Genomic DNA, 22,558 nt, shown 5'->3' with positions numbered 1-22,558 from the left:
TCACATTAGCACAAATACTTGGCACTATATACAATTTTCTAACTTTGTCAGTCAAAGTAGAATAAAATAATATAGTTTAAATTTGCATTTTGCCAATTACTAATAAGTTTACACACCTGTTTATATGCTTATGAGCTTTTTGGGTTGCCTGTTTTGTAAACTGGCTGTTCTTTTATTGTCTGTCTATATTCCTTTGGGGTTACTGACTTTTTCTTACCAACTTTTAGGAAAGTCTTTGTATATTTTAGATATTACCTTTTTTTGCATTTAGAGAGAGAAAGTGCCTTTTCTCAGATTTGTCATTTGTGTATTAACCTCTTCTGTGGTGACATTTTCTGAAACAATGTCTTTAATTGTAATGTAATCAAACTTATTTTTAAACTTATTTCACATTTTTTTCAAGAAATTCTTTCCTTGCTCACAGTCAAAATGATATTCTTTTATATTTTCTTAGATTTTATACTTTTGTTTTCTTACTCATAAAGTGATTAATGCATTTGGTTCCCAACTCTGTGTAGTGTTAAGGATAAAATGTTTTGTTTTTTTCATGTATCAGCCATATTTCTGAATACTGTCTGACATAGAGTTTATCCCTTCTTCATTGAATTATGGTGTCCTCTTAATCATATACTAAGATCCTATCCTTAATCAGAATTAAGATCCCATCCTTAAAGGATGTTTATGAATGCTTTATTCCAGTCCATTTCTCTTGAATTTCATTCCAGTGTTACACTGTTTACTACAATAATTTTACAGGATATATGTCTCAGTATCACTTGGGAGTCCTCTTTTACTATTCTTACAAGAGTCATTTAGTTTTTTCTAAATACTTATTATACCATATAAATATTAGAGTAAGTTTAGACTAATGCAAAAATTTATGTGGAGAAAATTATGTAGAAATTTATATGGAAGAATAAATAACTTTTAGAATAGCTTTAGAGTAGATTACTCTAAATCTCATATGCAGTACATTTTCACAAGTTACTTAATCCAGTCACAAATTTTGACTATATGCATTGGATATATAAATTATTTTAGAAATAAATGATATTTTTATAACATTAAATTATGCCACTCAGAGCAAGAAATATATCTATCTATCTACTCAAATCTTCTTTGTTTTTATACAAGTTAAAATTTTTTTCTCTATAATAGAGATCTCTTCTAGGTGTATTAGTATTTATAAGTTGATTTTCTATCTGACAACCTTGCTGAACTGTCAGTATTAATTCTAATAGGTCTTCTGCAGACTTTCAAAGATGGTCATCTTATCATCTGTAATCAATATTAGTTTTATTTCTTCCCTTCCAATCATCACATCCATATCTTTTACTTTCCTTGTAGCAGGAGCAAGTACCTTGGTACCATGGTACAAACTTCACCTTGCTCCAAGTCTTGGAAATACCTTAATATTCTCCATTAAGTGTAATGGTTGCTGAAGGTTACCAAGTGAGGGAGGTTGCCCTCCTTTCCTAGTTTGTTAAGCAATATTTTTTTTTTAGTTCTTTAGAAGTTTTGCAGTCTGAAAATGTTTTTCTGTACATTAACAGAGTTAATTGTATCTCTTCTGTATCAGCTTATCTGTGTGCTTAATGGTATTGATAAATTTTCTTGTGTTGAGCAATCCTGGCATTTGTGGTATAAACTTCCTATTATCATGAGTATTTTAAATACACTGTGTAATTTAGTAGCTATTATGGATTGCATTGTGTCCCCTCACAAATTATATGTTGAAGTCCTAACTCTCAGTAGCTCAGAATGACACCCTTTTTGGAATTAGGGCCATTGAAGAAATAATGAGTTAAGTTGAGGTTGTTCTGGAGTAGGATAGGCCCGTAATCTAGCATGACTGACATCTTTATAAAAAGAAAGCCATGTGAGAGAACTGAGACATGTATAGAGGGAAGACATGAAGACTTAGGGATAACTTCACTATAAGCCGGGGAAGCTCTGAGGCTACCAGAAGCTAGGAGAGAGGCCTGTAACAGATTCTTCCCTAGCTCCTTCAGAGGGCATGGCCTTGCTGACACCTGGATTTCAGGTTTCTGGTCTCCAGAGCTATGAGCCAATAAACTTCTTTTGTTCGAAGCTACCCAATTTGTGGTCCTTTTTTACTTCAGCTCTACAGAACTAATAGAGTAACTAATATTTTCTTATAATTTTTACATCTGCAATATTATATAAATTGGCATGTACTTACCTGTTGAATTATTTTTTTGTTTTGGAATAAAATTGTATTAATACTAGTTAAACAAATTAGGCAGTTTTTGCTTTCTCTTTTCTGGCAAAATGTGTTCAAGATAAAACTGTTGTTTGAAAGCTTCTTACAATTGCGATAAAACTGCTTAGGTCTAGATTTTTTTGGAGAAAGTTATTCAATGTCTTTAATAGTTGGATCTATTTGAGGTTTTCTACTTATGCTTCAATTTTGAATTCCTGTATTTTCCTAGGAGTTCATCCATTTTGCTTATGCTTTCAATCTGATTTTTGCTTAGGGTCTTAGGGAAGATTGGATAGATTTGATTTCACTAATTCTAGCCCTTATTTTTATTACTTCTTTTCTTTTTCCTTAATTTTTTTTCTTTTTCTCCTTCCAAGAATTTCCATTCTTTTTCTGAATATTTAACTCAGATTTTAAACTTTTTTTCATAAATATATTTATATTTATAACGTTCATATATAATGTGTTTAGCTGGTTCTACAAGTTTTGAAATGAAGGATTTTCATTATTCAGTTTTATATATTTCCTATTTTCTCTGTACTTTCTTTATCTCTCCTTTTCAACCATTTTGTTTGTAATCTTTATAGTTCTATGGTATACAGATTTAAAAATAATTTAAAAAATGTTCTATTATTAATTACTGATGCTGATTATTACTTGATTATCTTGATGCAGCCTTATCAGATACATATTTTATGCCTATTTCTTACTGTCTTGTTTGTTGCTTTTGCCAGTATACAAATATTTTCTCTGTATCTTAAGATATTTTTGCTTTACATTCTGTTTTGACATATATTAAAGTGGTTAACATAGCTTTCTTTTGGTTTATAGTTTTCTGACATTCTTTTCCATTATTTTACTTTGAATTTTCTCTAATTTATTTTAAGAGTCTTTGTGGACAATTTTTTTTTTTTTTAGCATTTAATACAAAACATTTTATTTTAAAACAAAATTTTTGTATGAAAATTGTAATAGAAAAATAAATGTAATCTGTACCTTTGATATTATTTGATACCATATTTTTCTCCCTGTGAATTTAAATAATCTATTCTCAATATATTCCCTTGCATGAATGGAACAAAACAGATGAAATATTTTTATTCCATTATAGCCATACATATTTTCTTCTTCATTTCTTAAATTCTAATCTGAGCTAAAATACATATAATTTAGGAGGTGAACATAAGGAATGACTTAGCAGCATAAAATATATTAATGAAAACGGTTTCAAATGTGTCTTATTTTTTCAGTTATCTACATCAAAAGGTTTAATTGCTGGCAATTTACGGTATATCGAGGAAGATGGAACCAAAGTGCATTGTACCTGTGGTACAACTGTAAGCATCATTAATGTTTTCACATGTTTAACTCTTTTCCAGGTCCTTTTTTTTTTTTTTTTTTTTTTTGTAGATAATTATTTTTTATTGAAGGGTAGTTGACACACAGTATTACCTAACATTAATTTCAGGTGTACAACATAGTGATTCAACATTTATATACATGACAATTCTAGGTACCAGCTATCACCATACCAAGCTCTTACAATACCTTGTCTATATTCATTACATCCCGGTTACTTATTATTTTACCATTGGAAGTGTGTACTTTTTTTTTTTTTTTTTTGTGAGGGCATCTCTCATATTTATTGATCAAATGGTTGTTAACAACAATAAAATTCTGTGGACAATATATTTAAGAAAATACTTTTTCTATATAATCTGAGACTTCTCATCCCTTACTTAGTATATTTAATCTAATAAGCAGTAGCTACAGTGGTAAGTTCCATAAAAATTATGAAACACAGTAGACTTCTACTTTTGCATCTTGTTTCATGTTCTCTATTTAGTGTGTTTTATTTTGCAATTTTTTTCTCATTTGCTCTTGTCAAAGTTTCTTTGGCTGATTTAAAGTGTACATATTGTAGCTCTGTTTTTATGGTGGTTGCCATTGAAACATGTTTCTATGATTATATTCCCACATTAATTCCTTAAATTTTAGCATCTGTAACTTCCCAGCTATAAGTTAATATTAAATGTACTAATGTCTCTGGTTTTTCCTTCTGTGCTCCATCATGTGACAAATATTCATTTAGACTTTTAGTTCTGTGTTGTTATGGGTGTGTGTGCATGCACACACATGTGTCTGTATATATCTAACTGTATCTATATATTTCCTTATCTCTATTTTTCTCTATGCATCAATCTTTCTATTTTCTTTTTTCTCTTTTTTCTTAATCCTATTTAGCTATTATCATTCTTAAGATAAAATGCCTTGACAAAATTTATGGTAATACTTTTGTGCTTTTATCTTTTACAAAAGCTGGTTTGTTTCTCTTCTTATTTAATACTCTCTAGTATTTTCATTACCTTTTCTGTAAAAAGTAAAAAAAGTACTTTACTTTTTCCATGATAAAAAAGGACTTCACATTCACAGAATGGTAAAAATTCTGAGACGTTACATGTTTTTGAATGAAGTTATTACTTGCTCTCATTATATTATAGTTACTCCCCATAAGATTCATGGTTCAAAATTCTTTTCTTTCAGAAACCTTGAAAATATTGGTTACTTGTCTTTTTTGCATCTTCTGTTACTATTACTATTGTGAAGTTTGTTGTTAATTCAGTTCTTGTTCTATTTAGGCAATCTGTTTCTTCCTGGACATGTTGTATATTTTCTCTTTTCATTTAATGTTCTGAATTTTATTATAATATGCCCAGGTCTGCAACTTTTAATTTGACATTTTTCATAATCTATTCTAATTTTGTTAAAATTGTCTCCACAGTTCTTTTTTCAACTATATCCTATTCTTTTATTTTTCTGTCTTTATAGTACTCCCGATATCTAGATTTTGGCCCTTTTATTTCTATCCTCTGTATCTCTTAGTATTTCTTTGATATATCTCTTTAGTCACCCAGGAGAGTTTCTCCTTTGATCTTGTTTCTTTTTTAAAATTTTCACAGCAGATTTATTCATAATAACTAAAAAATGGAAACTAAATGTCCATCAATAGGTAAATGGATAAATTATAGTATATCTATACAATAGGTTGCTGCTTAGCAATAATAAGTAATCAATTAATATATTTATCAACATGGATAAATCACAAAAGCATGCTAAACTAAATTCAGACACAAGAATCTCCATTTGATCTTTGAATGCAGCAATTCATCTATAAATTATACCCACTCTGCAATTTAGTCCATTTATTATGGTTTTTTATCTCAGCCATTATATTTTATACTAATATTTTCCATCATTTCATTTATTAATCACTTCTTATTGTTTTCTCACAAATATTTCCTCTGTCTTTAGGTAGAATCTATTTTCATTTCCTTCTATTCTTAGAATTTTGTTTATATTAACAAATCAAAAAAAAAAAAAAACTCTAGAAACCAAGAGATCTCTGAAATAAAAGGGCTTATTGAGCCTTTAAAGGTGCTAGCCAGAAAAAGGACTAAGTCCTGGGACAGCAAGGTTCTGCATCACAAGCAGCAAGGCCAGTTAACAGAAAACATTTTGTCAGCCATACTTAAGAAACAGAGTGTATTGTGAGGGGTGTGGGTAAAATTGCAATATTTCCAGAATCTCTTGGCCTTAGTGCATATCCATATAGATTGGTGTTTTCAAGGGGTGGAGAGAAGTAGCCCATATCCATATCAAGAGGTGATTACAAGGGAGGAGGGAGCAAGGGCATATCTGGACCAGAGAGGTTCGATGGGGTCCCTTTTTGCAGCTGGGTCATGAGAGACACAGCAAGCAGAAGTGGATGAGTGCTTGTAAGCAATAAATGGTTTCTCTTATTTTATTTCTCCATTAGGCCGATTTCAGCTTCAAAGGTTATTTGCCCCAGGCTGGGAACATATTTTTCTGCTGAAGTTACAAGGGCTTTCAAGGAAAGAAAGTTGCTTAAATTCACACTAGCTACAGAAAAGGAAGGTGGTCTAACCGAAAGTGGGTAAAGTTCAGGGATAGGTGTTTAGTCCATGGAGAAGGCTTGTATATTGGTTGTTGATGATGGTCAGACACTGGTCACATGCAAGGGGGATGTGGTGGTTCTGGGGACCATCTAGAGGATTATTAAAATGACTACATCCAGGAAATTTTTATTTCTATCCTCTGTAGCTGTGCAGTTTCTGGTCACCTATGGCCTGCAGCTATTGTTTGATGACTTTCCTTGTCTCTCTCACTCATTCTCAGGTCCTTGTATCACCTAAATTAGGACATTTCAGAATTTTTCCTTATCACTATGGAAAGTTTAACCTAGATAAAGAATATTGTCCTATTTCCTTGCTGGAGTAATTTTTCATTTTTGTTATTACAACAGGCAGAATGTTGACTTGGATTCAGTGGAACTTCTATCTGAGAATATGCAGTGCTTCACCAAATTGTTCATTAATTTATATTTTTTCACCAGATATATTATTTCAATGAATTTCTTCAATAGATTTCTGTTTAACAGAAGAAATATTTGTGTCACAGAATGATCATGACTGTTATAATTATGGGCTTGTTTATAATGTTTTCTTTGATGAAAAAGTACTTTGTCTTTATTTGTATATTTATTATGATCCTGTTCAGTACATGTAATAAGGTAGACTGTATTTTAGTTCATCATTGGATTACTGAGTAAACTTGGAGAACTTCCTAACTCTGAAAATATCTTCAAATTAAGATTTTTTTGTCATTACACATTTTCAACAGATTTGAGGAACTAAGATATAAGTTTGTATTACAGTAAAATATATATTATTTCAGAAAACTAATTTGTTAAATTCAACAAATATTACTATAGGTATGAACTAGATGCTGGGGATGTAAAATGATGAAGAGTTTAAAACCCAGATCCACTTACTTTTCTAAGACATCCATTTTCAATTCTTTGGTGGTGAAATGAAAGCATCTATTAGTGCAAGAAAAGAGAGGGCTAATTTCATTTGAGTAGATATATTGAAAGGAAATTTTCCAAATTAGTTCAGTGAAGTAGGTTGGGGTTAGTTGCCAGAAATCTTACTAAATCTGATCAAATGGAGTGTCAAATAAAAAACAAATCTGGACTTAAGTAAGGAGAGAACTTGAAAATATTACTGCAATAAGGGGAAGAGGGGCAATTGCAATAGGAAGAATGTGCCAACCATAAGATCTGCAAGTGTCTCAAAGGCTAGGCAGAAAGGTTTTCTTTTATGAGGAGGAGTGAAGAATGCTAGACAGAATGGATGCAGGAAGCTAGAATGAGTGAGAGTAGTGTGATTAGAGACAGTAGACCAGAGAATGTTTTACCAGGAGGTCAGCCTGGTCTTAAGAGAGGGTCTAAAGGAAGGGTTGAGTCTACTAAACTGAGGGTGGGCCAAACTTCAGAAACCTGGGGGAAGCAGAGAAGGTTAGCTAAAGTTTGAGTAAGTCACGTAGCAGGTATTTTGTCCAGTTTAGTCAGTGGCACAAAATGTTGAGCTAATTTTCTTGAAGCAAAGAATGGGAATTTAGAAGCTTTGTCTTGAGTAAACATGAGGAGTCCCCTGAATCTTATCTAAATCATGTGGTGAAGAGTGGTTCCATTTTTGCAGTAAACCATTTCCAGAACATAAAGGGTGGGGGATTTCCTTAATCTTTGTTATTTTCAAAGGTTACAGGGCTAGAGTAAAGTTCAACATTGTCAGGATGGTGATGAAGATAAAGAGATTTCTGAGGCTAAATGTTTTAACAACTACACATGAAAGACTGTTAGAAACCCACAAGGGGAAAGGCCAGAGAATTTAAGAATACCACTAAAGTTAAAAATAGGACATGCATGATTGTACTGGCAGAATGCATTTTTAATTGCAACTGAGCAGTATTGTGTGGGGGCAAGTGTAGTAGTAACCTCCAGTGCTGCCTGCAGTGAGGAAAGAATGATTTCCCAGTGTAAATATTTGGAAGTTCTGTTTTCAAGGAATAAATTTCCTGCCCATCAATTCTCTCCCAGTGAAACCATTGACATTGTGAGGTGCTCTGGTTATCAAGTGAAAAGATGTGAAAACTGTCTTCTGAGGACTATTTAAAAAGCTGGTCAAAGGAATAATCTCTCTCTCTCTGTCATAAAGAAAGCTCTCTTAAACCAGAACTCTATAAAATGATTAAAGTGCTAAGCCTGTGCTTGCTTATTATCACTGATTGTTAGAATTTAACATAAGGGTAAAAACTGTGTTTACTGTATAAAATTGTTGTGGTGATGGGTTTGCTCTCCTGGGTCCTTGTCCCCGCTGCAACAAGGAGTTGAAGGGCAGGGGCACAGTAGTGCAGCAGAATTAAAGTTTTATTTGAATAACTCTAAGGGCAGAATGAGCTAGAGTCAAGGTAGATAAACACAGGTTTACGTGCTTATCTGGAGAAGGACAGAGTGAAGATACCACTGGGGCAGTACAGAGACAAAGTGTATTAAGTTGAGCAGTAAAAAGTCTTTTGAAAAAACACACTTCAAGTAAGGGGAGTGAGGGCCATCTCAGAGAAGAGGAGGTGTGCCCAAAAGCTGGGATTCTGTCTTTTAAGGATTTCAAGAATGGGGCAAAAGTGAAGCAGTGTAGGCTTCTCAGGCAGTCTCGTCTCATTGTTTTTTCTCTGGTGAGAGACAATATGTCATTGTCTATGGCTAGTTTTCTAGGTAGTTCGGTAGGACAAACCTTTTGGTTCTCTCCAAGATAGTGGCCACTCCCAAGTATTGGGAACACATCAGATATGCCTGCTTGCCTTGTGTAGCACAGAGAAGACAAGTAGTGACTAAAGGCAAATTATGGCACACTAAGACCCCTACCTCTTAAGATCCAATCACCACCAACCAGATGGTCGCCCACCCCTTAAGATCCAATCACCAATGCAGAACACACCTTACCCCTATTCTTTAAAAATGCACTTCCTCACCCACAAGCTGCTGCTCCCTCTCTCTGAGGGCAGCCATTTTCTCTTTCAGATAATAAAATCTCTTCCATGGGCCTGTGTCTCCTGAGTCATTCTGGGGTAAGGAGGGTCACGGCGAGATACCCTTTCATTGGTGCTGTGACTCGGATGAGGCTCTCCCATTGACTTTGCTCTTCCTCCGGGAACCTGAATTGCTCTGGGAACCCTCACTGCCCGATCCTCCTCCACGGGCTCACCGTCCATCTCCCCAGTCGCTCATCTTCTCACCCAACACCAGCCTTCAATTTGGTAAGTCTCCCCTTCATGGTTGACTTAAATGTCCCTTTGGAACCTGAGAAGTGACTGTTGAGTGTCTGGCACCCCCAAGGGCTCCCCCAGAACAGGAGCACCTCCAACCATGACTTTCAGAGTCACAGTTGACCCCCATAGTCGATCCTTCTCTGCCTCTCCATGGTGAGAATCCTCATTCACTGAGGCCTGGTCTCCCTTTATCTACTCATAAACTCCTGGTACCCGGTACTGAGCCTCCTCGGTGTTTTCACCTTGACTGCTTGGTTAGAGGTGGTGACAACCCCTTAACTGTGTCTGGTCTTCTCTGAGACCTTCTCAATCGCTCTGGGATGCCTCAGCGACTTGTGAATGGTCTCATTCTCACCATGGGATCTGACCTCTCCATTCCCACAGATTCACCACTAGGGTGCTCAATAATCTAAAACCCCTCCACCTCACTCCAGACCTCAAACCTTTTAAGCTTATTCACTACTGTAATGAGATCTGGCCACAATATTCCTTGCACAATCAGTCTAAATGACCTTCCAATGGCTCTTTAGATCCTAAAATTCTCTGTGACTTATACAACTTCTGTGAGTGCATGGGCAAATGGAAAGAGATCCTATATATCCAGGCTTTCTCCTACCTCTGAACCAAGCCTGCTATCTGTCTCCATTGCAATCCTAAACATCTTCTCCTCACTCTAAAAATCTTCACCCCACCACCCACCAATTCCCACCACGTCCTCTGACTTTGACCCTGCTGATGAACCTCCTCCCGACCGATCTCAAACCCCTACAGCTCCCCTTCAACCACCAGTTCCTCTCCCACCCCAACCTCCTCTGCAAGATCAAAATCTGAATCCTCCCAGCTCCCCTAATGCCATTGCACGAGCCGCAGCACCTCCTCCTCCTCCACAACCAGCTCCCCTTCCCTCACCCAGTCCCGCACCAAGCCCTCCAGTCACTCGCTCTCGAACCCAGATCCTAGCCCCACTATGGGAAGTAGCCAGTACAGAGGGCATTGTCCGGGTCCAGGTCCCTTTCTCTCTCTCCAACCTATCTCAAATTGAGAAAAGATTAGGCTCTTTCACCTCCAACCCAGCTACTTACATAAAAGAGGTCCAGTACCTAACTTAGCCATATGATCTTACCTTTCATGATATTCACATGATCCTATCCAACACACTTTTGCCCAAGGAACATAGGCGAGTCTGGAAACAGGCTATAACTCATGCTGATGAGGTTCACCAAACTAGTCCAGCTCATACAATTGGTGCTGAGGCTGTTCCTGACCAAGACCCTAATGTGACTATAATATGGCAGGGGGAGTCACCAGTCAAGATCAATTCATCACCTGCCTCATTGCGGGTCTCAGGGAGCAAGCCAATAAAGCCATTAACTATAAAAAACTCCAAGAGGTTATTCAGGATAAAATGAGAATCCCTCTATGTTCCTAGACCACCTCACCAAAGCTCTTTTACAATATACAAACCTAGACCCTGAGACCCCAGATGGAAGACAATTATTAATGACCTACTTCTTCACCCAGAGTTTTCCCGACATTAAGGCTAAACTTAAACATCTAGAGAAGGGACCCTTAACTCCTCAGGCAGAAGTCCTGGCAGTGGCCTTCAAAGTATATAATAGAAGAAATGAAAAGGCCCGTAAACAAAAATATCAAATGCTGGCTAAGGCCTTTCAACCTACCCCAACCACTGGTGCTCAGGTCTCCTCACTTCCTAAGAAGCAGCCAGGAGGACCTCCTGGTCCATGCCTCAAATGTGGTCAAATGGGTCATTGGGCTTGAGCCTGCCCAAATCCCCATAAGCCCCCCTGGACCATGCCCTAAGTGCCATCAGGAGAGACACTAGGCTGTTGACTGTCATCGCACACTGAGTGGTGCCAAGCCATCCAGCTCTAACACCCCACACATAGACTTTTTGGGTCTGGCAACTGATGATTGAGGGGGCCCAGGACTCCTCCACCTGACCACCACCATCACTGAACAGGAGCCCAGGGTAACCACTGTGGTAGCAGGTAGGCCCATCTCTTTCCTTTTGGACACCGGAGCCACCTACTCAGTCCTGAAGGAGTTTAGGGGACCTCCCTCCCTCTCACAGTCCTCTGTAGTCAGGGTAGAGGGCACATCTTATGAACCTTTACAAACTCCCATGCTTCACTGCCTCTTTAAGGGCATTACTCTCTCTCACTCCTTTTTAGTGATTCCCCATTGTCCCATCCCCCTTATGGGAAGGGACCTATTACACAAGTTTGGAGCTTCCATTACTTTCACTCCTGGACTGTGCCTCAACCCTGACTTGCCTTCAATCCCACTTTTACTCACCCTCCAACCCACTGCAAATCCACATCCCTCTCCTTTTCCTCTGCCACCCTATCTGGTCAACCCTGTAGTCTGGGATACCCTCACCCCCTCTATCACCGCCTGCCCCCCAGTAATTATGAGACTTAAAGACCCCACCTCTTTTCCCTCTCAACCTCAGTACGTGCTGCCCCTCAAGAGTTTACTGGGCCTGCAGCCAATTATCCAGGAACTTTTATACAAACAGCTACTATGACCAGCCAGTTCCTCTTACAACACCCTAATACTGGCTATCAAAAAACCTAATGGCTCTTATAGGCTAGTTCAAGATTTAAGAATTATCAGTGTAGCTATTATTCCAATCCATCTAGTAGTCCCTAACCCCTATACTTTATTATCCACTATCCCCACCTCTTCTACTTACTTCTCCGTCCTTGACCTCAAAAATGGATTCTTCATGATTCTCCTCCATCCCAATGGGACCACTTACACCTTCCACTCCACAGACTACAAATTCTCCAGTAATCTACTCTACAACCCAAACAGGACCTCCTTATAGCTGCATAAGGCAGCATATGTGCCCTACTCCAAGAACAATGCTGCTTCTACACCAACAAATCCGGTCTTGTCCGGGATGGCACAAAACACCTTCATGAACAAGCCTCCAAACTCCTAGAAAACTCCCCTAACAATCCATTCCCTTACCCCTTCAATTGGCTCCTGCCCCTCCTAGCCCCTATTACCTTTATTATTATTATTATTCTCCTTTTCTTCCCTGCTTCTGCTTCATTAACTGATTCCAAAAATTCATTCAAAATAAAATTTTGAAAATTTCTAACCATACTGTCAACCAGTTACTCCTCCAGGGCTATCAAGGCCTTCTCACAAATAATAATGAAACCGGCTAGATGACATCATAAATCATCTCAGGATGCCCGCCCTTCCCCAACTCTACAGCAATGGCCTCACTAACCCCAGAATCTGTGTCCCCTTCCAGCAGGAAGTAGCTACAGAATGAGATTCTATGCCCAATTCCCCAGAGGCCCAATTATGAAAAGAAAAAAATGGGAATGAAGGCAAATTCTGGTGCGCTAAGACCCCCACCCCTTAAGATCCAATCACCACCAACCAGATGGTCACCCACCCCTTAAGATCCAATCACCAATACAGAACACACCCTACCCCGACTCCTTAAAAACATGCTTCCTCACCCACGAGCTGCTGCTCTCTCTCTGGGGGCAGCCATTTTCTCTTTCAGAGAATAAAATAAAATCTCTTGCATGGGCCCATGTCTCCTGAGTTGTTCTGGGGTAAGGAGGGTCATGGCGGGATACCCTTTCAGTGACTCTATAGCATCTTATTATGCTGATGGACAGTGACTGCAAGGGGGTGTTGCTGGGGGGGCTTGATAATATGGGTGAATGTAGTAACCACAATATTGCTCATGTGAAACCTTCATAGACTGTATCAATGAAACTTTAATAAAATAAAAAAGACTGCTTGCCTTGCCTTAAGATAAGTCTTTGGCTGAATCTAACTTCCCAATCTCTTTCAAAAGTGGAATCTTAGCCTTAAAATAAATTCTCTCCTGTTCTTATTTTACTAATCTCATCATTTTTTAGGAAAATGAATCATGATGCTCATCTCAGGTATCTGTCCTATCTCACCTGCATTAATTAGAGCATGTCAGTCCCCAGGTCAGCCCAGACCCAGAGCGTATGAAATGAACTCACATCGTAAAGGGTGTGAGTCCTTTCTGGTTCTCTGTCTTTATCTGATTAACTCCCTGTGTTGTGGTGGGCCTCACCCTCTTTTCATCCATTCATACCTGTCTTTCTGCCTAACAAGACGCCAGTCTAAAAACATCCAACATTAAAGCAAGAGATTTAAATGAAAATAAAATCACTTCAAGTCATTAAAAAGCAAAGTTCACCTGTGTACATAAAAGATCTAATTGGTTTTATTCAGCAATTCATGAATTGGGCAGCATCCCATCTGTCAATAGAGGGGCGCCCCCAGGGAACCAAACGAAATGGATGGATTTTATGGGCAGACATGGTTGGAGATTAGGAGGTCATTAATAAAAGAAAAGATTTTTTCAGAGAAGATTTGAGGTGGGAAAATCTGGGGGTCTTATCACGCAAATTACCTCTCTAGTGCTGGTCAGGAAATTCCAGACTGATTGGTTTAAAATTCTAACCCCTGGGAGAGGCTGAAACTGCAATTAGATTAGGTATTAAGTCTTGGTAGGGTTTAGCAAAATGACTCCATTTTGAGCCTGTCATTTCTTTTTGACAAAGTGAAATGCCCTAATAAAAGACAGAAGATTTGAAACTGAAATAAAAATGTTTATATTGTTGCTTTGTTTGTAGAGATCAACTGAATCTTAAAGCAACATATATTTTACAAATTCTAGTCTTAAATCTATAGCCTTGAGTCTTATACTCTAAGAGCATTAATTAACCAGTCAAGCTGTTTTATTCTAGTCTTCCAAAGGATTGCAGACAATTTTGAGAAAGATAATGTTATCTCAGTAATTGGACCCTACAAGTTCTCACTCACAGAATATGGATATCAGAGTGTTTAGTGAAATGATCAAAACAGCAGGTCTAAAATTAAGATACAGTTCTTGTGTGTATAATCAAAATAATGAGGGAAAGTATATTGTTATGATTAAAAAATTGAGAAACTATTGAGGAGGACTTCTATCAAATCTAACATTCAAAGGGAAACTAAATCTAGGTGTAACTCTGGAGTGGGGAGGAGGTGAAATCTTTCTCCCAGCCCAGGGCAAATTACCTTTGAAACTGAAATCAGTCAAAAGGAGAAATAAAGTGGGAGAAACCTGTTTATTGCTTAAAAGCAGTCGTCCACTTCTGGTCAGTGTCTTAGGACTGGGCTGGAAAAAGAGAACTCATCAAACTTCTCTGGTCCAATTATACCATTGCAATCACCTATTAATATGGAGATGCACTAAGGACAGGCAAGAGTTTCTGGAAATACTGCCATTTTACCCACAGCTACTTTCAGGCCTAGATACAGGATAGTCATGTGTTTTCTATCACAGATAATGTTTGTTTCAATATGTGGAGGGTTTTTTTGTCTGTAAAAATATTTCTCAGCCTAGTTTATTTACTGTGTGATTATCTCATTTTAGAGAAAGGTAGCTGCCCTCACATTCAATAAAGACACACAAGATAGTAAAGAAAACCCAGCGAGAGAAATAGTTACCTGCTCACAGAGTGAAGTTTTAGTGAAACATCCCAGTATCTGATATTGAAACACTGCAAAAGCCAGTCCAGGTTTACCTCTGAATGTGACAGACACATATGGAAACATACTGGGACACCCATCATGCCTGTGTGAAAGAGACTGCTCAATTTGAGAATCCCTGGAGCTGTCACTCATGGTCCTAAAAGCACAAAGGACCCAGGGATATCCTCATTCTGGAGGAGCTGTGTGGTGGTGCCCACTCCAGGCTGGAATAAAGGGTATCTCTGCAGTACCAAATCCCTGCACGGAATTTTGTGATACTGCAACTTTGCCATAATTATTGCCCAGATATTTACTGCACAATACTTAGAGGGTGTATAGCTGTGGAAATAACTTTTGGATGTACTTCATCCGAATTCTCTAAGAGGAAGAAAATGTTACTGTCAAAGTGGTTCAAGTTTTGTGGCTTTCATTGTCAGAAAGCATAGGCTGTATATGTCCATTTTTATTTTTGATTCATTACAACCTTTATTTTGACTTGACTCTTGGCACTGGAGGTAATTCAGGATCTTTTAATTTTGTTCTACAAACCTGTGTATTAAGGACCCTGTATATTATAATTTTCTCACATATAAGCCGTTCTGAAGAGTTGGCCACATTATCAAATGCCCAACATGCTCCCCTCAGACCTTCCACTGCTCCCACAAGGCTGTTTCAGAGTAGCCTAGACAAAAGCCTCAACGAGGGCCAGTGGGTGGCTCCCTAAAGGCTGTTAGTGTGCCAAGGAGCCCATGCCCATGACTGGCACTCACGGCATGCTCTGCCCTTCTGCCCGAAAGCTTTTCATCTCTGACCTTTAGCCTTTGCCCTCTGGGAAATGACTGCTCACCACCACTCTTGAGCTTTCCCTTTGACCAGTGAAGTTACTGTGCTTCAACCTCTCATTTTTAGTGTTTTTTTTTTTTACTTCTTTCATAGGGCTTATCCCTATCCACAGAGCCCCACACCCTTTCTCCCTTTCCTTTCAAAGATAGTAAGTTCTTCAAGGACCGTGTGAGACTTGTTTTCACTTCTCCACTTCTGTACTGCCTGTCACACAATGGAGTCTCAAAATGTGTCTATCAAAAGGACAAAATATTTTTCATGAGTGTTGTAAGACACAGGTCAATATTGTAAAAAGAGGAAAATAATGCTAAGCATTTATATTTGAAGTCAGGGAATTTCACAAAACACCAATGTTTCTGTATCTTAGCTGGTTATAAATATATATTCTCTTAACACATACCATGTGGCTTGCCCTCCTGGCAATGTGAAATTTCTCAATTTGTGTATTGGTTAGTTTTCTTGGCTATACTTAGAGCTGAAAAACAAAGACCTTTGCAAATTACAGTCATAAAATACAATGAAGAATATTATAAGATGTCTTACAATTGGGAGATTTAAGCATTAACTTTTACAGTAGACACTAATTAGATCAAGAAGAGTGTAAAAAATGAACCAAGTTCTCTGATTAGGGTTTTGGAAGCTTTGTTAACCTTTGCAAGCAGTAAAGTTCCAAGTGTTATCCACTATAGTATTTAGCAGCCTGGAGGAGTTAGTGAAGGGTCTGAAAGAGTCCCAAATTCTCTTATGATTACCTTCCTGAGTTACATACTCAAAAAAGCACAGAAGGTTTGAGTGTAAAAATACATCTTACATTCATTCACAGGAAAAGCACCTTTTTTTTTTACTTCACATGGTTTACTTCCTAGAACTAAATGACTAGACTTCCTTATTTTAGCATCATCTATAATCTTACAAAGAACAACAGGACTTTGAAGTGATTTGTGACTTACATTAATGAGAACCTTGTTTTAATTGATTTTTAGTTTTTTAAAAGAATATCAGCCTTGAAAGAATTCCAGGATAATTTGATTTTTAATGTACTCATAAGGATAAAAATGAAATTCACAACCAGCTGTTTTATAGGCTTTAATATTAATGCCATATATAGTTTCTTTAATCATAGCAATATGATTTAATTCTTTTTTAATAAGAGCTTGGGCAGCAGTTTGCAAAGGAGGAAACTGCCATTCATTAAACAGCCACTCCAAACTTCTGAACGAGTCTATAAATATCAGTGGATTTCCATTGATAAATCAGTTGGATATGCTGGATTTATTTAAATGAATGATTCTTGACTCCAAATTTTTTTAAAAAGTAGGCTCACAAAAGCTTAGGCTTATAGAGTAAATTAATACTAAGTGGCCTCACAGTGTTTTCTCAATGTGGTTACTGATTTTAAAATAACATTTGGGATTAAAGAAATGCATCTAATGACATTTATCTTTGATGTCTATAATGTATTTAAAAATTTCTATTTAGAAATTTAAAACTTCTAACTGGCTTTAATTTGGAGTGATAATGTTTCAACTAATTATGAATTATGAATTACAAATTTTTTTCTTTTTTACATTAAATATTCCATTTATATTTTTTAACATAGCCAAACTTAACTGCAGATATTGAATGAATTTATAAGTTTGCCTAATGATATTTATAACACGTTATAAGTATTTAATATAAGATCTTCCTTCTGGATCCTTAAATAAAAGCAAATATAGTATAATTGTTTTATAAAGAAAATTCAAAATGAGTCTTTAAAAATTCACTCTTTCCCCCATATATAGTTAGATTATCTGACTTCTTAATTAAGCTTTGTTGCTTTTAAAGATGATGCTCCTTTGTCTTCTACTTTGCAATGCTTTGGATGTGAAATTTGCTACCATTCTCATTTTGTTCCCCTGTATACAATGTTGAGTTTTTTTTTCTAACATAATGATTTTAAGACTTTCTCTTGACCCTGGATTTGAACAGTTTTATTTTGATGTGTCATGGTATAGTTTTCTTCTTGTTTCTTATTTTGGGGCTTTGTTAAGCTTCTTGGATTCTTGTTTTAAATTTTTGGAAATTCTGTTTTTAATTTCTCCAAATACTTTTCTGTCCTCTCTCTCTTCTTCAGGAACTATTTGAACACTTGAAGTTTCTGTAGTTCAGTGATACTTATTCCCTCTTCTCCACTCCTTCCTTCCTCTTCTGTTACTTTTTAGATAGCTTCTAATGTCTGTGCCTTCAGTTTCACTACTCTTCTTTTCTGTGGTGTCTTCCTGGCCGTTAGTCCCATCTAGTGTTTTTTTTTTTTTTAATCTCATATATTGTGGTTTTCATTTATAGAAGTTCAACTTGGGTGTTCTTTCAAATATCTTCTTTGTCTCTAATTAACTGCTTAGTCTATCCCTTAGTTTTCTGAGCATATGGGATGTAGCTGAATGTGCTTGCCTATCACTACTATTACCTGTGTCATTTCTGGATCAGTTTTCATTGAGTTTTCTCCCCGCTGTGGGTTGTATTTTTTTCTTTCTTTGAATGCTTTTTTGTTTTGTGTTTTTTTGGATGCCAGACATAGTCAATTTTATAATGTTGGGTTTTTAATGTTTTTATATTCCTTAAAATATTTTTGAACATAGTTTGGGGATACAGTGAAGTTACTTGGAAATAGTACAATTCTTTTGGGTCTTATTTTTAAAATTTGTTAAATGAGGCCAAAGTAGCATTTATTCTAGCTCTAATTTTTCCCCATTTATTAGGTGAGAAACTTCTTAGTAATCTAATTGATGTCCTGTGAATTCTGAAATTTTTCTCCCTTGCTGTTGGCCCTTGTGTGAACTATAGACACTGTTCCCTCTAAATTTTGTGAGTGGCTCTTTCCTTAGACTTGGGTAGTTATCAGACTCAGTTTAATTGTAAGGATTTTTTGCAGGTATCTAGTTCTTTCCATGAAATTCTCTCCTTGCCAGTGCTCTGGACTACAACCATTAGACACCATCATTTCACCACAGTCTCATCTCTATTGCCTTGACTCAGAGAGATTGCTGGAATTTGAGTTCTACCTCCCTGGACTATTGTAACTCTGGGGGTGAAATGTGTGCCCAGCCTGGGGCAAATAAACCTTTGAAGCCGAAATCAGTCAAAGGGAAAAATAAAGTGGGAGAAACATGTTTATTGCTTAAGAGAAATCATCTACTCCCATTCACCTGTGTCTCCCCTGTCCTGGCTGGGAAGAATAAAATATCCCTCTCTACTCCCCAACATGTGCTCCCCTCTTCCCCTGCCCCTTGAAAGCACCTATTCATATGGAGATGAACTTCTTTCCACTCCTTCTAAACACCTGTTGATATGGAGATGGAATAAGGCCAGGTGAGAAAATCTGGAAATACTGCAATGTTACCCACAACCATAGCCTGGAAACTGCATCAATTTGGGAACTCATAGGGCTTACCTTATTTGTTTTTTATTTATTTCTTTTTTTTTTTTTGTAGATAATTATTTTTTATTGAAAGGTAGTTGACACACAGTATTACATTACATTAGTTTCAGGTGTACAACATAGTGATTCAACATTTATATACATGACAATTCTAGGTACCAGCTATCACCATACCAAGCTGTTACAATATCTTGACTATATTCATTACATCCCGGTTACATTTTACCATTGGAAGTGTGTACTTTTTTTTTTTTTTTTTTCGTGAGGGCATCTCTCATATTTATTGATCAAATGGTTGTTAACAACAATAAAATTCTGTATAGGGGAGTCAGTGCTCAATGCACAATCATTAATCCACCCAAGCCTAATTTTCGTCAGTCTCCAATCTTCTGAGGCATAACAAACAACTTCTTACATGGAGAACAAATTCTTACATAGTGAATAAGTTCTTACATGGTGAACAGTACAAGGGCAGCCATCACAGAAACCTTCGGTTTTGCTCATGCATTATGAACTATAAACAGTCAGTTCAAATATGAATACTCATTTGATTTTTATACTTGATTTATATGTGGATACCACATTTCTCTCTTTATTATTATTATTTTTAATAAAATGCTGAAGTGGTAGGTAGATACAAGATAAAGGTAGAAAACATAGTTTAGTGTGTTGTAAGAGAGCAAATGTAGATGATCAGGCGTGTGCCTGTAGACTATGTGTTATTCCAAGCTAGACAAGGGCAATAAAACATCCACGTATGCAGAAGATTTCTCTCAGAACAGGGGGGGTGAGGTTCTAAGCCTCACCTCTGTTGATCCCCAATTTCTCACCTGATGACCCCCCTGCGACTGTGCCTGTCTTAGGTTGTTCCTCCCTTAAGGAATCTTACCCGTCTCTGGCTAACCAGTCATCTTTCGGGGCCATACAAGGAAATGTAAAGTTGGTGAGTGAGAGAGAAGCCTTATTGTTTAAAATGGTTAGCTTTTTATTTCTTATGAATCACTTTCTGTTGTTGCCTAATGTCCAGTGTCTAAAGAATCATTATTTCATATGTTTTATCTTACTTTAGGTGTTCTAGGCACTAAAATAAATATAGCCTCTGTTACTCCATCTTGGAAAGAAGCAGCAGTATCAAAATAGGTTTACATAGCTGAATTTAATATATGGCTAGGTAGCAACATACATTTCTGAGGAAGGTCTGGATTACTCATTGAATGATAATCGATATCTTCTTATATAGGCCATTGGAGAAATCAGTGTGAGTTCTCGTATCATACCATATAACACTGTTAATTTGAAATACATATGGATTATAAAAAGTATAGCACACACAAATACACAGAGACACACACTATTCAGTATTCAGTGTCCTAAGGTGTGTGAAGTTAAAGGAGCATTCTCAGACATAACTGGTGGCCATGTAATTTGTTCTAACTCCCTTATATTTAATTTTAAAAGATAGAAAAAGTAAATAGTAATATTTTAGACCTAGTAATTTTTACTCTGAGATACTATTTTATAGAAAAAAAATGAAAGTATTTATGTAAATTATTCTCTCTATATATATCTAGCTAAAATTTAGAAATAACTGTTTAATGATTTAACATCAGGCAATGATGTGTCTGTGTATATGCAGCCACTGAAACAGTGTTTATGAAAAGTTTATCTAAAAGGAAAGATTTATGTTATATAGTAAATTAAAATAAAGCAAGTTTATATAGAACTTATCTTACCTCATTAACATATTAAATTGGTAATATATATCTTATCTCAACTATAAAGTACATTAAAACATGTATTATTAATACATTAAACAATTATACACTATGCTGAATGCCAACTTAGTGTTATGCATTATATTCTGTACATGGGTAGAGTGCTAATATCTGCTTATTTTCTAGTGGGGAAATAAGATCTATTTTGCAAAGAAGAGGAATAGAGCACTATAGGATTGAATAAATATGCTAAAGACTGATGTGAGGAAAGTGAAATTATTTTTTTAATTTATATTATAAGTATGGTTTATCTGACATTCCTTGACATTTATATCTATACGTTTTGTGAACAGGTAAATATCCTTCTGGCATTTTATAGTCATTGAATTGGAGTGTCATTTTATACTCTCTATATTGGTTGACTGAATTTTATACAATTATATTAAGGTTTTTTTCTTTCTGCCTATATGCCTCCAAAGAGTTTGCATTATATTCTTAAATTTAAAAATACACTGTTGTTTAATTTTATGAATTGAAGGTGATGGGATGACATGAAATGAAGGAAGAGTATTGAACTTTTCAGATCTTACAGGACTGAACCATATTGCCATTTGTCTGTGAACATGCATACTCTTCAAGACTAGGGATAAATAACCACAAAGGCAATTCAGAGATCATCAGTGCTGCCTCTTTGGTTTACCCAGGGCAGAGGTTGTCATCCATAAACCTAGGCAGTTCCAAAAACCTAGGCAGCAGTTGCCCAGAGTGTTACAGACACAGAGCTATTGGGCTGCAAGGTCATCACCCCTACTGTTATAATCAAAAGATTTATATTTATTTACTACTGTTCTTAATGATAACCCAAATCTTTACCACAACTCTTAGCAATAAGCTCAGGGAAAAGTATTACTTCTCTTTCTCTTTAAATTTGCAGGTAAATCTAATTAATGATAGATGTGTATGATAGGAGAAAGATAAGATTAAGAAACTTCGGGGGAATTTCACTTAAGATACTGGTTTATCTGCTATGCCACATGTTTATTCTTACTCAGTGTCCTTTGGGATATTTCAAGATAGTGTGTAAATATTAAAAAACATAAAAAGACCCTGTGATTAAAATGCATTTGCATAAAAGAGGTTGGTCAATACTCCTTTATTTATGCTTTAATATTTTGTTATTTTTATAGAACCTAAAGGTGTGATTGAAGGAAATATCTGCCTAGTTGATCTTCATCATGAACCGTGCTTTCAGCAGGAAGAAAGGTAAGTGTGCCCATTTAAAGGACCCAGAGGGTCAATTCAATGTTACTCTGGAAATCAAGTAAAGCTGTTGAGAAATCAGTTTTTTCTATTATTTAAGCAAGTAGTTGAGGAATAAAGTTAGAATAGAAAAACATGTGCCTGCAAACATTGTTAATTAACTTTCTTTGGTTATCACTCTAATAAAAGAGTAGAGTTGTTTAATACACTTAATTCATATTGCATTTGTAATAATATGTTCTATGGCAGTTTTATTCTGCAGTGTGAAATTAAGAAAAGAAAGTCATCTGAAACTAGTCCTAGTAGATTACATAACCATATAATACTAAATCCCCTGGGTTTACATAAGCGTACTGTGAT

General features: G+C 36.3%; 1 protein-coding gene across 11 annotated transcripts in view; it reads left to right on the top strand.

The window, feature by feature from the left end:
* The window catches only part of GULP1 (GULP PTB domain containing engulfment adaptor 1), a 287,882-nt gene that overhangs the window by 168,126 nt on the left and 97,198 nt on the right, over positions 1-22,558 (top strand). For 9 of the 11 annotated variants that reach the window (XM_057503786.1, XM_036881654.2, XM_057503784.1 and 6 more), the window contains one exon: positions 22,126-22,201. In XM_057503786.1, the coding sequence (XP_057359769.1) occupies positions 22,174-22,201 (28 nt within the window). In that variant the 5' untranslated portion in view covers positions 22,126-22,173. Of the gene's footprint in view, positions 1-3,474; positions 3,562-9,164; positions 9,401-22,125; positions 22,202-22,558 lie in introns of all 11 variants that reach the window. The other 2 variants (XM_057503785.1, XM_057503783.1) reach the window with 2 other exon arrangements.

Source organism: Manis pentadactyla, chromosome 6, assembly GCF_030020395.1.
Source record: "Manis pentadactyla isolate mManPen7 chromosome 6, mManPen7.hap1, whole genome shotgun sequence".
In the NCBI taxonomy this organism is placed as follows: Eukaryota; Metazoa; Chordata; class Mammalia; order Pholidota; family Manidae; genus Manis; species Manis pentadactyla.
Note: the sequence above shows the minus strand (reverse complement) of the source record. Positions and strands in the feature narration are given on the sequence as shown.